At 37.3% G+C, this 17,397-nt stretch overlaps 1 protein-coding gene and 1 long non-coding RNA gene across 2 annotated transcripts; both read right to left on the reverse strand.

The window, feature by feature from the left end:
* Nucleotides 1-2,775: 2,775 nt before the first annotated feature.
* LOC127943169 (uncharacterized) lies at nt 2,776-4,176 on the reverse strand. The gene is made up of 3 exons (XR_008149574.1): nt 3,897-4,176; nt 3,768-3,810; nt 2,776-3,687 (listed from the first exon to the last, which is right to left on the reverse strand). It is a non-coding gene; the product is annotated as an uncharacterized LOC127943169 (long non-coding RNA).
* A 1,374-nt stretch (nt 4,177-5,550) lies between these two features.
* On the reverse strand, nt 5,551-16,941 carry LOC127943159 (5-hydroxytryptamine receptor 3C). Its single transcript, XM_052539377.1, has 10 exons — nt 16,072-16,941; nt 15,676-15,739; nt 15,320-15,492; nt 15,168-15,212; nt 13,781-13,887; nt 13,483-13,652; nt 13,240-13,400; nt 9,490-9,700; nt 6,559-6,741; nt 5,551-6,422 (listed from the first exon to the last, which is right to left on the reverse strand). Exons 1-10 carry the CDS (start codon nt 16,099-16,101, stop codon nt 6,109-6,111), a joined length of 1,458 nt encoding a protein of 485 aa, XP_052395337.1. The 5' UTR covers nt 16,102-16,941; the 3' UTR covers nt 5,551-6,108.
* Nucleotides 16,942-17,397: the final 456 nt, after the last annotated feature.

Below are 17,397 nucleotides of genomic sequence, written 5' to 3' on the forward strand. Positions count from 1 at the left end.
GAACATTTTATGCATCTTTATTCCCCTCAAAGCATATCCGCTCCCGCGCCCCCCCTGTGGGACCCCAGGTTGGGAACCAATGAGATAAACAGTCTGAGCTAACGTTACTCTGAGGGTAAAACACATGTCACACCAACTGAGCAGACAAACAAATTATTAGAGTTGGGTCCGAGTCCACCTTTGTCGAGTACGAGTCAAGACCAAGTCCACAAACATCGAGTCCAAGTCCGAGTCCGAGTCCAAAAGGGGCCGAGTTGGACTCAAGTCCGAGTTCTTAAAGGCCGAGTCCGAGTCGAGTCCGCCCGAGTCCAGAAAGTAATTAAATTAAAAAAGATTATAAATTGGTATTGTACATTTTTACATTCTATTAATATTTTAACCTTTCAACCCATTAAACCAATGGCAATATAAAAATGTAATAAAAAATACCACTGTTACATCTAGTCATTGCCATTGAACATTTTTATTTTATGTCAACAGAACTAGTTTCCTATCAAAAAAGGTTTCAAAGGTTTTATTGTATTACAACTGCATGAAAATACAAATGAACCTATTTTATTATTGTATCACACTATATTGTCCTCCAGTTAAAGATGACATTTCAGTTATTTAATGCCTCTCCCCCACATTTGACAGAGGTAAAGTGCAGCCAATGAGGAGATCCTTAATGATGACATTATGAATTTCTTGTTGTCTTGGAGAACTTGCATCATAAAGTTGCATTGCTTGGTTGGTCAGTTCTGGTCTTGCAAATCCTGCAATGCTGAGCTGTGCAGCATCTGTTGGTTGCTGCTGCTGTCTTTGGTAGTCGGTTGCATCGGTTTTCAGATCACCAGTACACTGAACCGAAAACCGTTTCTTTCGGAGGCGTCCGATTTGAGAACCGATGAACTGATGATACTGCGCATGCGTGTAATTTTTCAAGTATTTTGTTAAACATCGGAAAGTGTGATAAAACTATAAATATATATATATATATATATATATATATATATATATATATATATATATATATATATATATATATATATATATATATATATGGCAGATATATATATATACGGTTTTTTTTTAAGATAGGGGCTACATGTTTCTAATCTGTATATTGTAGATTATGTAGCTATGGGCCAAAGGGGTTTTCAGGGAAGTTGGACAATAATTAAGACTCTAAAGACTCCATGTTTAATATGAATAAGGGATGATTTATGAAATATCTGTACTGTATTTATAGTTAATGATGACAGATTCACAAACTGAGTTTGTAGTAAACAGAACATGAACACGAGTAGAGCAGCTGATGATACTGAACTGCAGCATGTGCCGGTGTCCTGACATTTTATCCTACCCTGTCAGATTTTCCTACCTGGGTTTTGAGCGATTCTCATTCTCGAGTCAAGAACCGGTTGTATCAGTTTTCAGATCATCAGTAAACTAATCCGAAAACCGTTTCTTTCGGACGCGTCCGATTCGAGAACCGAGGAGCTGATGATACTGCGCATGCGTGATTCAGCATGAAGCCGACTGACTTACAGCGCGTCTGAACCGAACTGATTCTTTTGGTGATTGATTCTGAACTGATTTTGTGCTAATGTATTGAGTGCGGGTAAACCGAGGGCTTGAATGAAGGGCAATCTGACGAAACGTGAGTTCATTTAATAACAAATACATCGCAATGGATTATGTATCCGGTGAACTGTTTTTTTTTCAACCGGTTTATTGAATCAAACCGTCCGAAAGAACCGGTTCGCGGAAAAGAATAGAACTTCCCATCACTAATCCACATTAGAGGTGTGCGATACCGCTAGATTTGGTATCGATCCGATACCAAGTAAATGCAGGGCCAGTATCGCCGATACCGATACCAATACCGATACTTTTTAATAATTAAGGTGGATGCGTCTTCAACCTAAATCTAAATGAATTTTCATGACTTTTAATTTGTTTTTGTGATTTGCATTTTGGGTTATTAATCAGTACTACAAAAGCTTTTGTTCAGAAACAACTTTTGGTTACTTCTGATTTATTTAAATAAAAAGTTACAAAATGATTACTTCACAAATATAAAAAATGTAAAAACAAATTCTCTTTTCAAGTAGCATGTTAATAAAAAAATGTTTCTCTTCTTTAGTGCACTTCTTTTCAGGATTTTTTTCTTAAAGTCACAACGTTTTACTTCACAATGTAAAACAAATTCTCCTTATACAAAATTCCTGAAGCCGACATCTTCCACTATGGAAAGAGGCTGCAGGTCCTTCGCAATCATTTCTGATAGGCGCCTTGTAATATACACTGCTCTTGGAGAATCAGCTATTGATAAAATAATAAAAATAATTAAGTCTGGTGCACATCTAGGTGGAGTTTAAATATAGAAACTAGTATCCCTTTCACAGCTAACACAAAAAGGGTAGATCGGCCTGAAAATACAGCCATACAACGCTCCTCTTTCTCTCCGCCTCTGACTGACTGCTGTTAGAAATGCGCGGCTGAGCGGTGCGCGCGCCTGACTGCTGGTGGTAGCGCTAGTGGTGAGTCACGTGACGGTACAACACAGGAGAGGGGGCGGAAAGCAGTGTCGAGCACGAGCAGCACTCTTAAGAGCTTGCTCTGCTCTGTGACAGCAGCAGCATTTTGACAAACACGGCCAGGTCGCAAAACGAGAGAAACTGAAACTTAAGTATCGATATTTTCCCGCTGGTATCGATCAATACCGATACCAACGTTGGTATCGATATTATCGATATTAGTATCGATCTGCCCACCTCTAATCCACATTGATATCCAGTGAGTGGTGCGTGTGTTTCGTCTGCAAGCATGAGACTTCTGCCTGCCGGTATGGTGCAGTAAAATGACAGAAGGGGAGACATTCATTAATTTATCATTTCAATTTTATGCTGATTTTATTTAATACACATGACGTGGACTCGACTGTACTCGGAATATTTTCCGAGTCCAAAATGTTCAAGTCCGTGTCAAGTCCGAGTACAAATTCACCCGAGTGCGTGACAAGTCCGAGTTCATTCAAAATTGGACTCGAGTCCGAGTCCAAGTTCGAGTACCCCAACTCTACAAATTATTGCTCAGAACTGAGAGGAGAGACAGAACGGATCTGAAGCTGAAAATGCAAAATAATCACAGAACACACTGACAAAGAGTACAGAAATCAAGCAGAATAAATAGGGTGAGAAACGAGATAAAGGGAACAGGTGCGTCAGACAGCTGCAGCATAAAAACAGGATCAGCTGGTGCTAGGGCGAAGGGGATGGAAACCAGAGAAAATAGATTAAAATAAATGAGAGAGAAAAAATGGGAACCAAAACGAATGAAACTTTAGAAAAATGAGCTGAAACTAAAAAAATAAGTAAAGAGAGAAAAATAAAGGAAAAAAAAGGACCGATCATACCCGAGTCCTGACACAAGGAGGATAATATTGTACATATTGTACCCAGATGAGCAGTAAAATCAATGTCTATTCATCTTTGGGGAAAACATCTTAAGTTGTCACTTATGTATGTAAACCAGATTAATTCTCCTAAGAGCAATACAAAAGTCCCAAACCTCCCCAGTAGAGGGCTCTCACAACTCATAAACACAAATGTCAGGAGTCCAGAGATCTTTGACAGGAAGAGAGATCTTCGTAATGTCGTCACAGGCTTCTGGATCCCAAATCAGGAACTCATGGAACCAGTACTATAATGAAACAAGATTGAAGAACAGGATTTCAAAATATTCAGGTGATCATTCAAACATCTCTTAGTGTTCATGCCTACCAGCCTAAGCCAGAGAAAGGTGGTGATATTGTGTTTTTTCATTCTGCAAAACAGAATAAGCATCAGATGTTTAGACACAAGTACAGTTTACACAACCAGAGACATACCGCTGGTCCTGCACTGACTCACCACTCCCAAGATGGCATAGAGAGTGAAGGAGATGTTGGTTATGGTGGGGCTACTGAGATTGACAGAAGGTCTGAAGGACTTCTTGTCAATGACGTCCTGCAGAGAGTCGTAGGTGGGTCCACTTTGTCCTTCTTCACATTGGAGCATATTTGCCAGACACGACACTTAACATGACCATAAACCAGGGAAACTTGCTTAGCGGCTTCTTTGCTGCCCATTAATTACCATGTATTGGCATTATTTATCTGCAGTCAGTTAACAAATGCTGCAATAAACAGTATTTTTGTATATAGACATCCCAAAAAGCATTTGGAAACTTAAAACGCACACTTCAAAATTTACAGATATTTCACAAAAAAAAGTTACACGTCTATGGTGTCTTTGATAACATCATAAAAATATTTAGGCTGTGATCAATATAAACAGAAAAACTATTCCAACATTTTTAAATGTATATTGTTTGATCATCCTTAATGGATATTTCTAGCATATTTAACTTTAACAGTGAATTAAAAGTATTTTCTTTCTAGTGCACTTTGTCAAATCTTATAAATGGACATAAAAAGCATATTTGAGTGTATCCCATATTTAATACAGAAACAATAGACATAACTCTAAAGCCGATCCTGCAACATGGGATGAGATCAGTTTAACATTTTAGAAATTTGCAACAAGTGAAGAAATCACATTTCAATTGCAGAAGCTGTAATTACTTGACAAAAGCCTAAGAAAATAAAAATACAGCACATTATAATAGATTTGACCCAACAGCATTGACGTAGATAAATATGTGAGTGTTATATCATTGTTTGGAATGCATAGCAAAAAAAAGAAAAAAAAAAAAAAAACACCCACGGACAAAAAAACAATTGATTTTGTATAAATGGTAATTCTGAATCACTGGAGATTTTGCATAGTTACTTTTAACAAAGACAAAATTATAACTGACCAGCGCTGACCCGAAACATTAATTCTGCCATCTACATATAACTTTGAATTCATTACCTGTAAGTAGAATGAAAAATTCCAAAAGAAAACGCCAAATATGTCCCATAATGCTTGTGTGGATGAGATATCCTTTTGTTTCCGCTCACCGTTTACTTTCACAAATGAAATCTGATGACTTTCCTGGCACTATCATGTGTGGTTACATGTTGTTTAACACCTCTGGTAACCACTGACCTATCCTATTTTAATAGCTTTGTATCCGTTTGGTTGAACTCATTAGTGATCTACTGTAACTTGTTTTTCCTGTACATGAAAAAACATGTTCAGTGCTACACATTTAATTAGAGGAAAGAACATCAGATTCACACTTGAGCTATTATGGCTCTTCAAGACATTATAAAATCTATGTTAGCATATTAAATCCACTTGAAAATATTTCCATTTGTTTTATAGTTCTAGATTTCCACAAACTGTCCCTGATTGTATGGTACTCAACATACTGCATTTTGAAAAGTATTTTCTTGTGGCTTTTTTTACAGTCACATATTAAATTAATAACTATCATCAACTATAATTATTAATTTAGAAATGTATTAAACCGTTTATTTCAATATATATATTTAACTTTTTACCACAATAACTTAAATGGATAAATCCTTTAAAACAAATAATCAAACAAACACCAAAATCAGAAGCAAAAGCAAAGTTTGTGTGATATTTAAATAATATTTAATTTTATCTAATATTAGAATATTTGATAATAACAGTGACAAAAGTCATTGCCATTCATGATACCAAAGCCAACAAAACATCTTTTGGGTAAAACAGATAAAACAGAATGTCAGATTCAGTCTAAACACAAATACATACTAAATACCAATACAAATACAAATACTAATACTAATACTTATTTATACAACTTTCTAGAGACTAAATGTCTATGGGATAGGAAAGGGAAATCCTGTCATGATATACTCTCACTTTAGTTATTCCAAAAGAAACAGTTGCAAGTATTATTATTTTTCCCTTTTTTTACCATAAAGTCAGTGGTTACTGTCCACATATTTGATCATCAACATTCTTCAGAATATTTTCTGTTGTGTTTGAAACAACTTGTGGATGAGAAAATGATGATAGAAATGTCATTTTTGGTGAACTACAAAAGGTAGAGTATTTTGGTGAAGATCCCTTGCATTACATCATAAATAAATCATGGCCCCATTGACATCTTCAGATTTATATATTATATATTATGGCCTTTTGTCTAGATTTTAAAAGTGGAGCCACAGATCATAATTGTGCCTAAACTCACAATGATAAAGAGAATATACATTATAAAGAGCATGCGGTCAATGACATTAACAAACATGATCCATTCATCTTTTCTGTTGTCATTATTGAATTGCTCTTCAACTTGGTGGCGGATGGCCAATAAATCTTTACTCATCTTCTTCATTTCATCAAGACATTGTTCCCAGACTCTCACTTGACTTCCACTAACTAGTTCTTCCTTTGGAATGTCAATCATGGCATTGTCAGTCATGCTGTTTTTGTTGAAAGTGCTCTCAGATCTGTTTGCTGTTGGAAAGAAACAAGACCACCGTTGATAAACATAGTTTACACCAATGATATGAATTCCAATATCAGGAAATTACCAATAACTCTATTTCAGAACCATCCTGGAAGATATCTTGTCTGCCAAAAAGAATCTTACCTACAATGTGTTTATCACAAGATTTCTTCATACGAATAAGTGGAGCAAGATATTCCAGAACCAGAATCCTGAGCCACTTAGGTAACGGAGGAAAGTCACGGCAACCACACTTGACATTGGTGATGAGGATAGTCTCAAGGAGACTTACTACCATCAAGGCCAAGCAGAGAGAGAAAAAAACATCTACGTCGAGAGAGAAAGATAAGATTGGAGGTGAAGAACGATCACCTATACTGCTGAAAAGATCAGATTAGAGTCATGGGCTTCGTTTCCCAAAAGCACTGTAGAGACCATTGATACCATTGATGGCCTACAATGCTTTTGGGAAACGTAGCCCAGGTTAGTTTATGCCAGAAGTCTGAGCAGAAAAACTCAAGCCAGGGGTGCCCAATCCTGTTCCTGGAGTTCGAACTATCTGCAGATTTCAGTTCCAATCCTAATCGAACTCTCATGTGTTTCATCATCAAGTGCTTCTGAAAATCTGAATAAGATGCTTCAGTTGGAAGGTAGATCTCCAGAAACAGGATTAGGTACCCTGGACTCAAGCTCTTTAACCAGGATGATCTTTATGATACAACTGTTCAGCGTAAGGATGTCTGTAATATCTCTACAAAGCTAGCTGTTACCATTCCAATTCATCTCAAGGATGGATGTCATTGAAGAAACATGCTCCCAGTTGGTTATGTTATGACAGGGGTGTCCAACCCTGTTCCTGGAGGGCCATTGTCCAGCAGAGTATACAGTTTTGTTCAAAATAATAGCAGTACAATGTGACTAACCAGAATAATCAAGGTTTTTAGTATATTTTTTATTGCTACGTGGCAAACAAGTTACCAGTAGGTTCAGTAGATTCTCAGAAAACAAATGAGACCCAGCATTCATGATATGCACGCTCTTAAGGCTGTGCAATTGGGCAATTAGTTGAAAGGGGTGTGTTCAAAAAAATAGCAGTGTCTACCTTTGACTGTACAAACTCAAAACTATTTTGTACAAACATTTTTTTTTTCTGGGATTTAGCAATCCTGTGAATCACTAAACTAATATTTAGTTGTATGACCACAGTTTTTTAAAACTGCTTGACATCTGTGTGGCATGGAGTCAACCAACTTGTGGCACCTCTCAGCTGTTATTCCACTCCATGATTCTTTAACAACATTCCACAATTCATTCACATTTCTTGGTTTTGCTTCAGAAACAGCATTTTTGATATCACCCCACAAGTTCTCAATTGGATTAAGGTCTGGAGATTGGGCTGGCCACTCCATAACATTAATTTTGTTGGTTTGGAACCAAGACTTTGCCCGTTTACTAGTGTGTTTTGGGTCACTGTCTTGTTGAAACAACCATTTCAAGGGCATGTCCTCTTCAGCATAGGGCAACATGACCTCTTCAAGTATTTTAACATATGCAAACTGATCCATGATCCCTGGTATGCGATAAATAGGCCCAACACCATAGTAGGAGAAACATGCCCATATCATGATGCTTGCACCTCCATGCTTCACTGTCTTCACTGTGTACTGTGGCTTGAATTCAGAGTTTGGGGGTCGTCTCACAAACTGCCTGTGGCCCTTGGACCCAAAAAGAACAATTTTACTCTCATCAGTCCACAAAATGTTCCTCCATTTCTCTTTAGGCCAGTTGATGTGTTCTTTGGCAAATTGTAACCTCTTCTGCACATGCCTTTTTTTTAACAGAGGGACTTTGCGGGGGATTCTTGAAAATAGATTAGCTTCACACAGACGTCTTCTAACTGTCACAGTACTTACAGGTAACTCCAGACTGTCTTTGATCATCCTGGAGGTGATCATTGGCTGAGCCTTTGCCATTCTGGTTATTCTTCTATCCATTTTGATGGTTGTCTTCCGTTTTCTTCCACGTCTCTCTGGTTTTGCTCTCCATTTTAAGGCATTGGAGATCATTTTAGCTGAACAGCCTATCATTTTTTGCACCTCTTTATAGGTTTTCCCCTCTCTAATCAACTTTTTAATCAAAGTACGCTGTTCTTCTGAACAATGTCTTGAACGACCCATTTTCCTCAGCTTTCAAATGCATGTTCAACAAGTGTTGGCTTCATCCTTAAATAGGGGCCACCTGATTCACACCTGTTTCTTCACAAAATTGATGACCTCAGTGATTGAATGCCACACTGCTATTTTTTTGAACACACCCCTTTCAACTAATTCAACTAATTGCCCAATTGCACAGCCTTAAGAGCGTGCATATCATGAATGCTGGGTCTCATTTGTTTTCTGAGAATCTACTGAACCTACTGGTAACTTGTTTGCCACGTAGCAATAAAAAAAAATACGAAAAACCTTGATTATTCTGGTTAGTCACATTGTACTGCTATTATTTTGAACAATACTGTACCTCTAACCCATAGACTGTAAAAAGGAAGGATGATGCATCTCCACTTTTTTTCACTATAGAAAAGTAAAGCCAGCAGTCTGCGGAGTAGTAATTACTTTGGAGCCCGAGTCTGTGCAGTAGTGGTAATAAATTGGAGCTGCGGTATCGAAGTCTTGCCCAAATCCCATTGACACAATCGCAGGCTCACATTTATGACACCACACCCAATTTTTATAGCAACAAAATAACTAATTTAAAGGTAACTTATTAGAAAAACAAACACTTGAACATACATCAGCATAATAAGAACTACCTAAAAAGATGCAAACCATCTTTGGGAAAATTTATTAGACTCTTTAACTCTGCAGGATACTGGCCCTCCAGGAGAAGAATTTGACATCCCTGACTTACCAGCCCTTACTAGGCCATTCTAACCAGCCAAACTTTGGTTTTCTCAAGAAAGTATTGCTGTGTAGGTTGCACCAGCATCCCATTCTGGAGAGCATCAATTTATGCTGGTGACCATCAGGGACCACTTTTTAGCAGTTGCAATAAGAATGATAAGGATTGAGGACATACTTATGAGCGGTAAGTTATTTCCTGTGACCGGCAGCATCTCGTTCATTAGCAGCAGAAAGACTGTGTAACCCAAAATCAGGGTCATTTTGAAGGAAACACGGTCCACCTCTTGAGGAGGCAGCAGGAAGCTGAAGAGATCCAAAGAAAGCAGGAAGCTGCTGGGAATCAGGAGGTTCACAACATACATCGTAGCTCGACGTCTCAAGACAATCTAGTCCACAATGAGTGAGAACATTAGTTTTATCAAGCATACATCTAATTTCACAGTAGAAACAATAATACAAATGGGCGAATTCACTAAGTTGGACAGCTTTTGTGTGGTATTTCCTACTTGTACTGTATATCAATGTTTATTGGTGTCAGTTTTGTCCTCTGCTGTTGGTTTTTTTCATTTTACATCCTTTTCTTCAGCTAATTCTTTAAAAGTAAAGACCAGCTGTGAGTGTTTCCACCTAGTGGACCCACCAATTAATGTAATTCCTGGCATGTGTGCAAATTACAAATTCAGATGCACAATGGTTAAAGAGATGGACTTGTAACCTGAAGGTTGTGGGTTTAGTTCTCAGTACCAGTAGGAAATGTATGTGTGGAGTGAATGAAAAGCACTCTCTTCCACATTCAAAACCCAAGACTGAGGTCCCTTTGAGCAAGGCTTTAGTGCCAACCTTAATTAAATACACATCAATTAGCTAATCATGTTCAGCGTTTGAATTGCCCACTATACCCTCATTTACTATTCCCTACATTAGTCCACCAATATAGTCCAATACTAACATATGCCGCGTTCACACCGAAATTACCCAGAACAATTGTACCAGGAACTTTTTTCCCCAGGAACTATTTTCCCCCCAGACCTGTTGCTTTCTGTGTTTCCACCACAGTCTAAAGTACTGTGAAGATTATGCAAATAGCCTGGCGACGTAGGTCTGCGCTCGTTTCTCATTTCTCAATTCAAAGGACGCACATTTTGGAACTTGATTCCTCGGTAGTTCAGACTTGGAATTCATTCAAGGCGTGGAGCTCACGTCTCCGAAATCGGTGAAACATTTTTAAATAGGCGCTGTCTTTATAAATAAAACACAAATTTGAGTTTTAAATAGAGCTGTAGTCAAGTCCAGCTTTGTCGAGTCCAAGTCAAGTTCAGGACTAGTCAAATCCGAGTCCAAAGAGGTTTGAGTCTGAGTCCAAAAGTTTCGAGTCCAAGTCAAGACTGAGAAAAAATGAGAGAAAAAAGGATCCTCTTCAAGCCGACATACTTAACTACTGATAATGCAAGTGATGTGAGAGACAGCGTATCTCCTATTCTAAGAAAATAATTTTACATTATTAGTTGTAATGATCAAAAAGCATGTGCAAAGTAATAACTCTGCAGGAATGGGGTCTCCAAACTAGATCCTGGAGGGCCAATGCCCTGAAAAGTTTAGCTCCAACTGGCTTTTTAAGCTCTGTCTAGTAAGAGCTTGATTAGCTGGTTCAAGTGTGTTTAATTAGGGTTGGGGCTAAACTCTAAAAGATACTGCTCCTCTAGAACAGAGTTTGGAGCTGTAGGGTCAAATAATTTTTATGTACTTTATTAAAATTTGATTTTCTATCTAATGCTGCTGTTTGCTGACATTATGTCTGTGGTCAAAAATTAAAATGACTGATGCCTTGGCACAGCACACACACGCAAAGCTCGGGATATGACAAATGCGCGCAGTTAAGGCTAGAAGGGATACGTTTGGCTCTACTGGCCGTGCGCACATAAATACAGCTACATTTTTGTCATACTGTACTAGGGCTTGCATAGAAAGGGTCGAGCGCTGACGAAACAATCGACTACTCGAGCATGCGTTAACCATAATGCGTACAAAGAGTTTGCAAGTACAACGTGAATTTTAGGATTACAATATTGCGTGAAGCTGTTACTTTATTATCTATGTTGCATGTAAAAATAAAATATTAGGGTTGTGCCTGAAGCCGAATACCTTATTTTCGAAATGGCACAGATAATGGATTCAAAAAAGAATAAAAGACAAGGAATAATTCTGAGTACTCTGCTGAAGCTGGCACAGTCCAGTGTTTGCTAGATAACAATTGAGCCAGAGGATTAGTGCAATATTATACACAGACCTCTAAAGTCACGAGTGTGAATGAATGAACTTTATGAGTGAAAAGAGCGCAAATCAAACAGCATTGCTGTTGTCTCTCCAAGAGTAATTTCACCTATAATAATAGATCATACACGTTTTATTATTTGTAAATATTTAAAAGGCAATTATTTAAACTGCTATGATATGATAGGCATGAATGGAATAAGCACAGCATGCTCCCCAATCAAACACCATGTTGCGCGTCTCAGTCTGTCAAAAACCAAACCAGTTCACTCTCAAGAGTAGGTTAATAATCAGCTTAGATACAGATACATTTTCTACTTGTCTTACATGTTTGCATCCCAAAATTTTTTTTGATTGTTACATATACAAATACCGGCTGTCACATGAAAATTTTTATATGTATAAAATTTACATATGTAATTGTTGCATAAGGCTATACATTAATAAGTGTTTATTGATAAAAAAATATTAAAGTTTTAATTTACAATACCATGAACCACGAGTATTATTTTTTAAATAATAAAATTTAGTAGAAATCAGTAGTCTTGCAATTAAATTAGTATTTCATTATTGTAAATGGTAAGTTTAAGGCTATCTAGGTGTAGACGTAAATAAAACACAATCCAACAGCTAGAAAATGAAATAAAAATTTTTTTCAGAAAGCAGCATGTGCAACGCTGGTCATGCACATCCTTTCCCGGAAAAAAATTGAAAGCTAAGCCAGATGAAAAAAAAAAAAAACACAGCTGATCATAGCTGTACAAGGATAGTCATTTTTTAAATGAATTTATCAGCAGAGCTACTACAATACTGCAAGGGAAATCTATTTATCCTTTGCAGAAACTTCTGCGTCTTCATGGAGAGCAGGTCATGGTTCCCCAGCAACAGCAGACTCCACTGGAGTGCAAGCGCAGGCTACAGAGTGCTTTGGATAAAAGGAGGAAGTGGCGCACCTAGAATTTTCAGTCACGACATCATGCAAATGTAGTTTTGGTTTGAAGGATAATAATAATAATTATTATTATTATTATTTTACTTATTTATTTATTTTTTGCTGGACTCGGTTGAGACCAACAAAAACATTTGGCCAGTCCAATGGCTAAGTCCGAGACAAGTCTGAGTGCAAACGCAACGAGTCCGAGACAAGTCCGAGTCGATAGAAAAATGTCTCGAGTCCGGACTCGAGTCCACGACCGGATTCGGGTACTACAGCTCTAGTTTTTTTAAACCACTACATTCTCACCTGAAATACTTTTAAAATTACATTTAATGACATGATAACAGTAATATTTTGAAAATTATCCGAATAAATGGTGGTTGAAATCACAATGCTGCGTGAACTTAACATGTTTAGCACCCAAGTCTTGCCCCTGAAAGTTCCGGAACTTTGAAGAAGTACCACATCGCCAGCAGGGACTTTCTGAGGGGCATTTTTTTACCCGGAACCTTATTTAGTTCCTGGTTCCTGTGGTGGAAATACACAGAGTACCAGCCCAAAGTCCCTAGTTCCTGGGTAAAGTTCCAGCGGTGGAAACGCGGCTATAGATGCTGCGTGTGCAAATCACAGTAGTCTGGATCACAGTAATGCGATTAGCTGCACCAAATCGTGTTGCTAATCTTAGTGAATTCCCCCTAGAGCTATAATGCCACCAACATAAACAATGAGGTTATCCCATTCCTCTCCATGAAAGGACTCTACAGTTTTTTTTGCCCGCATGTCTATCAGCTCCCACTCTCCTTTAGTTGTTATTGCTTTAAGAGAATTTTTGAATATCTGCTCAATGGGCAGCAAGAAGAACAACTGAACATCATCACCTGTAGAAAAAGAGACCAACAGGTACAATAGAATCACAAGCAGACAATCAGGAACATCCATGTCTAACTTCTGTTTACTCACGAGAGTGTTTGTAAGAGTTGAAAGTATATGAACAGTTCTGAACATCAAATGGAAAGGTGTAGATGTCCAGATTGCAGGAGCTGATTACATGAAACGGCCGTCCATCAAGCACTTCACCAGTGGAGTTCACATAGACGTAATATGTTTCTGGTGCTCGGTTTTCATCCATGCTGCAAATTAATTGCAGATAGCAGGTTTAAAGGTAATGGAGGTCCATTGCAAGTGCATAATTATGATCAACACTGTTTTTCCCGCTAGTCAATATTCAAAGGTGTTAAATTCAATATTTGAAACTTACAATTCATTAATGATAATGTCTGGAACCCATATCTTCTCTCTTGGTAGTGAAATCTTTTTTGCTCCACACTCCGCAGGATCCCAGCTCAAACCTTCAATCTGCCATTTCTAAAAAAATAACAATTAAACTAGTCCTATTGCTACTAATGCCTGAAAGTATTTAGCAGCGTAAAATGTGTATGGATTAATACCAGATCTACACCAGGGCTGTGCAATATTTATTATCTTTGATTATATCATAAATGTGTTTTTTAACAAAGTGCAAGATGACATTTTCAAGTATTTCACTCAATTTGCAAAAAAAAAAAAAAAAAAAATTTGAGAGTCCAAGCATTCACTGTTATGGCAGCAAAAAAATCCACGTGTTCGCTTCTGTATTCCGTCTGAGATAGCAAACCATCTCCAAAATTTCCTCCAGCTCCAAACCAGCTGTCCAATCAAAGAACAGAGACGTAGACGCTAAGCGTAAGCGCCAAATTTAAGATTGTACTGTAGTTTAGGTTAGGGAAATCGAAAACAACCACGGATATGGAGACACGGGATGCTATTTGCTCTGTTGTGGAGAATATTCCCCGTATTTGCCAACTGAAACCTTATCAAGAAGAGTGTTTGTTTCACATTTTGAATGGAGGTGATATTGTGGCCATACTCTTGACAGGTTTTGGGAAAAGTTTATTTTATAAAACGTTACCAATCGTCAGCGAGAAACTAGGGAGGCCAAAGACACACGTCATAACCAAATGTTGTGATTGGCTTACGGATACATCAATGATTTTAAACTTCAGACAAGCCCACCATGATGGGAAAAGTAAACGCTTGTCAATTATGCCCTTCCAGATCCCAGATTTTGGTATTACCAGGCTAAAACATCAGTGCCATTTTCTTAAATATTAGCACGTGCACACAATTGCTAATATGATATAAATTTTATACAACAGTTCAAAAACACGAAGTTAATATTGAGTATGTTGCATTTTAGACAAAATATTGTCAGATTTTTCTGTTTTGCCAATGGTAATATATTCAGACTCAAACATTTGTGCATATCAGAGCAACACTGCAGCAGCGTTTCATTCCTGAATGAATCTGTTTTTGAATGAATAATTTGAGTCAGTGATTCAGTGATCAATTCATAAATCACTTGCTTTGTTTCTAAATGAATCAGCTGTTTTGAATGATTCATTTGAATGAATGATTCAAAAAATCACTCATTAAGACCTACTGGCGGCTTAAGTGTCATACGTATTTATTTATCCGTGCCAGGCCTAAACCAACCAAGGTACCAACACAAAAACACACTCAGCAAAATATTGTTTAATTATCAGTATTATTATTTTTGATCAATATCGGACATCCTTAGTCCAAACAGTGTGATTGTTGACTCTTACCATCCTCACCCACAGATATGTTTCTAACACCTGTGCTTTTTCATTCTGAAAGGGAAAATATATGTAATATGTAATGATTTCTGTAATACTTAGTGGGATTAATACTATGAAAATAGTACATGGTTTGGAAATCTCAAGTCAAAGTTGCTTACCACTCCTAAGATTCCATAGAGAGTCAAGTCCACGGTGACGTTGGTAGAAGTGCTCAGACTTATAACTGGCCTTGCATCGCTGTAAAGGATGACTTCCTCTTTCATGGCATTAAGGAGCGATTTAGTTGTTGGTTCTGAACAGTTTAGTGACTGTACGGATCCTAGCAAGGGATCTGAAAGAGCAAAAACCTGAATAAAGCATCTGGAATTTTCTACAAAAATAGTGGACAATGCAGTTTGTTAATTAATGCATGTTTTTTTCTGCTACCAAATCACCTCAATTTTTCTAGCTGTAAAACTCAGTCTTTTGAAATAGAAAAATTGAAAAAAAAGAATTGAATGGAAATTATTCTTACATTGTATAATGAAGCAGTTGGTGATCAACTGGAACCAAGTAAGACTGGCATACCATGTTCTAACCTGTTGAATACAATTGCAATATATGACATATAATCACAAAATATAATGTGACTGACTAAATAAAGCAAAACTTGTATTACCAAGATTCTTCAACATTACAAAGAAATTAAACTGAACATAAACAAATTAATTTTATAATATAATTGATAAAGGGAAAATAACAATAATAAATGGAACAGTAAATGTAATGGTTATAACTGTTAAGTAACTATTATTATAGCTATTAATCTATCTTTTAAAACTAGAACAATGTATTTAAAAGTTGTTGTTGTTGTTGTTTTTTTGCCCTGTACACATAAAATGAAATATTACAACACAAAATACAGTCTTACCTCCATTCTTGGAAGACGGATAAAAGTCATCAGTCCTCAACAAACTAGACTGCAAGTAAATGATAAGCAGACTTTTTTATGGGTGGGGGTTTATATAGCAGAATGGAGAGTGAAGATAACGTAAATACTAGCTTTTTATGTGAATTATTTATTTACACAAATTAGAATAACCACAACAGGGGGCAATGCCTTTTCACATCTCTCATAAATCAAAGCATTTTTCTTAATGTAATATAGCTAAAACAATTCAATCTCGATATTCATTAAAATTCATTATATAATTATTCACGTATTTGGGTCAAAACTCTTTTTTATTCAGTCAAAAGGACCATCAGCCATTTTTTTTTTTTTTGAGGGAGGATAGCTTGAAGTTGCAGTAGTGAAGACTGGATCAGACTGGGGCCTGAAGCTGAATTTAAGCAGGTAAGAAAAGGTCTCACAGATGTTTCATAGCATGATAAAGGTCTTGGCAAGTTAGCAACATTTTGATACTTGGTTTCAGATGATATGCTTTCATGCAGGTTGTATGTTATCCAAGCAACAACCTCCCACTCTCTCTTGTGAACACTAAAGTGAATTAAACTGTTATTTGTCAACTGGCCGCTAGAGGCTGGCTGCAAAAGGGAGTTCATCACATAGTCTCCCCATGTTAAATGGGTCATGTGATGCGATTTCACATTTTAATTTCTCTTTGGAGTGTTACAGGTTTCAAAGACTAAAGTCTCAAATCCAAAGAGATATTCTTTATAAAAGTTAAGACCACGCCCCACTAAAATGGCTCAACAAGACACGCCCCCACATCTCTATGTCACTGTGTGGGAAGATTTGCATAACACTGCCCAAATGAACACGCAAATAGAGAAGGTGCAACTTTGATTTTCACTATAGTATTGTTGTCACTGCTGCCACAATGTTGTGGAGATGCTGTGTGTTTCAAAATTAGTTTGTTTGGCCTTCCAAAAGAGGATGATATATGCTTCGTTATGCCTGCAGCTGATCCATGCTGATCCCTGAGGAAATACATCAACTTCGTGCCATGGATCGCCGGATTGGCTTTAAAGGCCATCTTTCAATTTAATTGTATAACTTAATTTATACAGAATCTTGTATGAAAATGTTAATTTAAAAAGACATCCATAAGAATGCATATGTTTTACAACACCCACGGGCAGAAATGAAGAAAAAAGTGTACCTATTCTAAGTTACGCTCCTTGTCCCAGAGAACGCGTCATATGAGGTAACGACGTAACGCCCTGGTTCTCACTGTGGGTTTAGGTCATGGGTGCCCAACCCTGCTCCTGGCAATCGACTGTCCTTCAAAGTCTA

Source organism: Carassius gibelio, chromosome A22, assembly GCF_023724105.1.
Source record: "Carassius gibelio isolate Cgi1373 ecotype wild population from Czech Republic chromosome A22, carGib1.2-hapl.c, whole genome shotgun sequence".
Lineage (NCBI taxonomy): Eukaryota > Metazoa > Chordata > Actinopteri > Cypriniformes > Cyprinidae > Carassius > Carassius gibelio.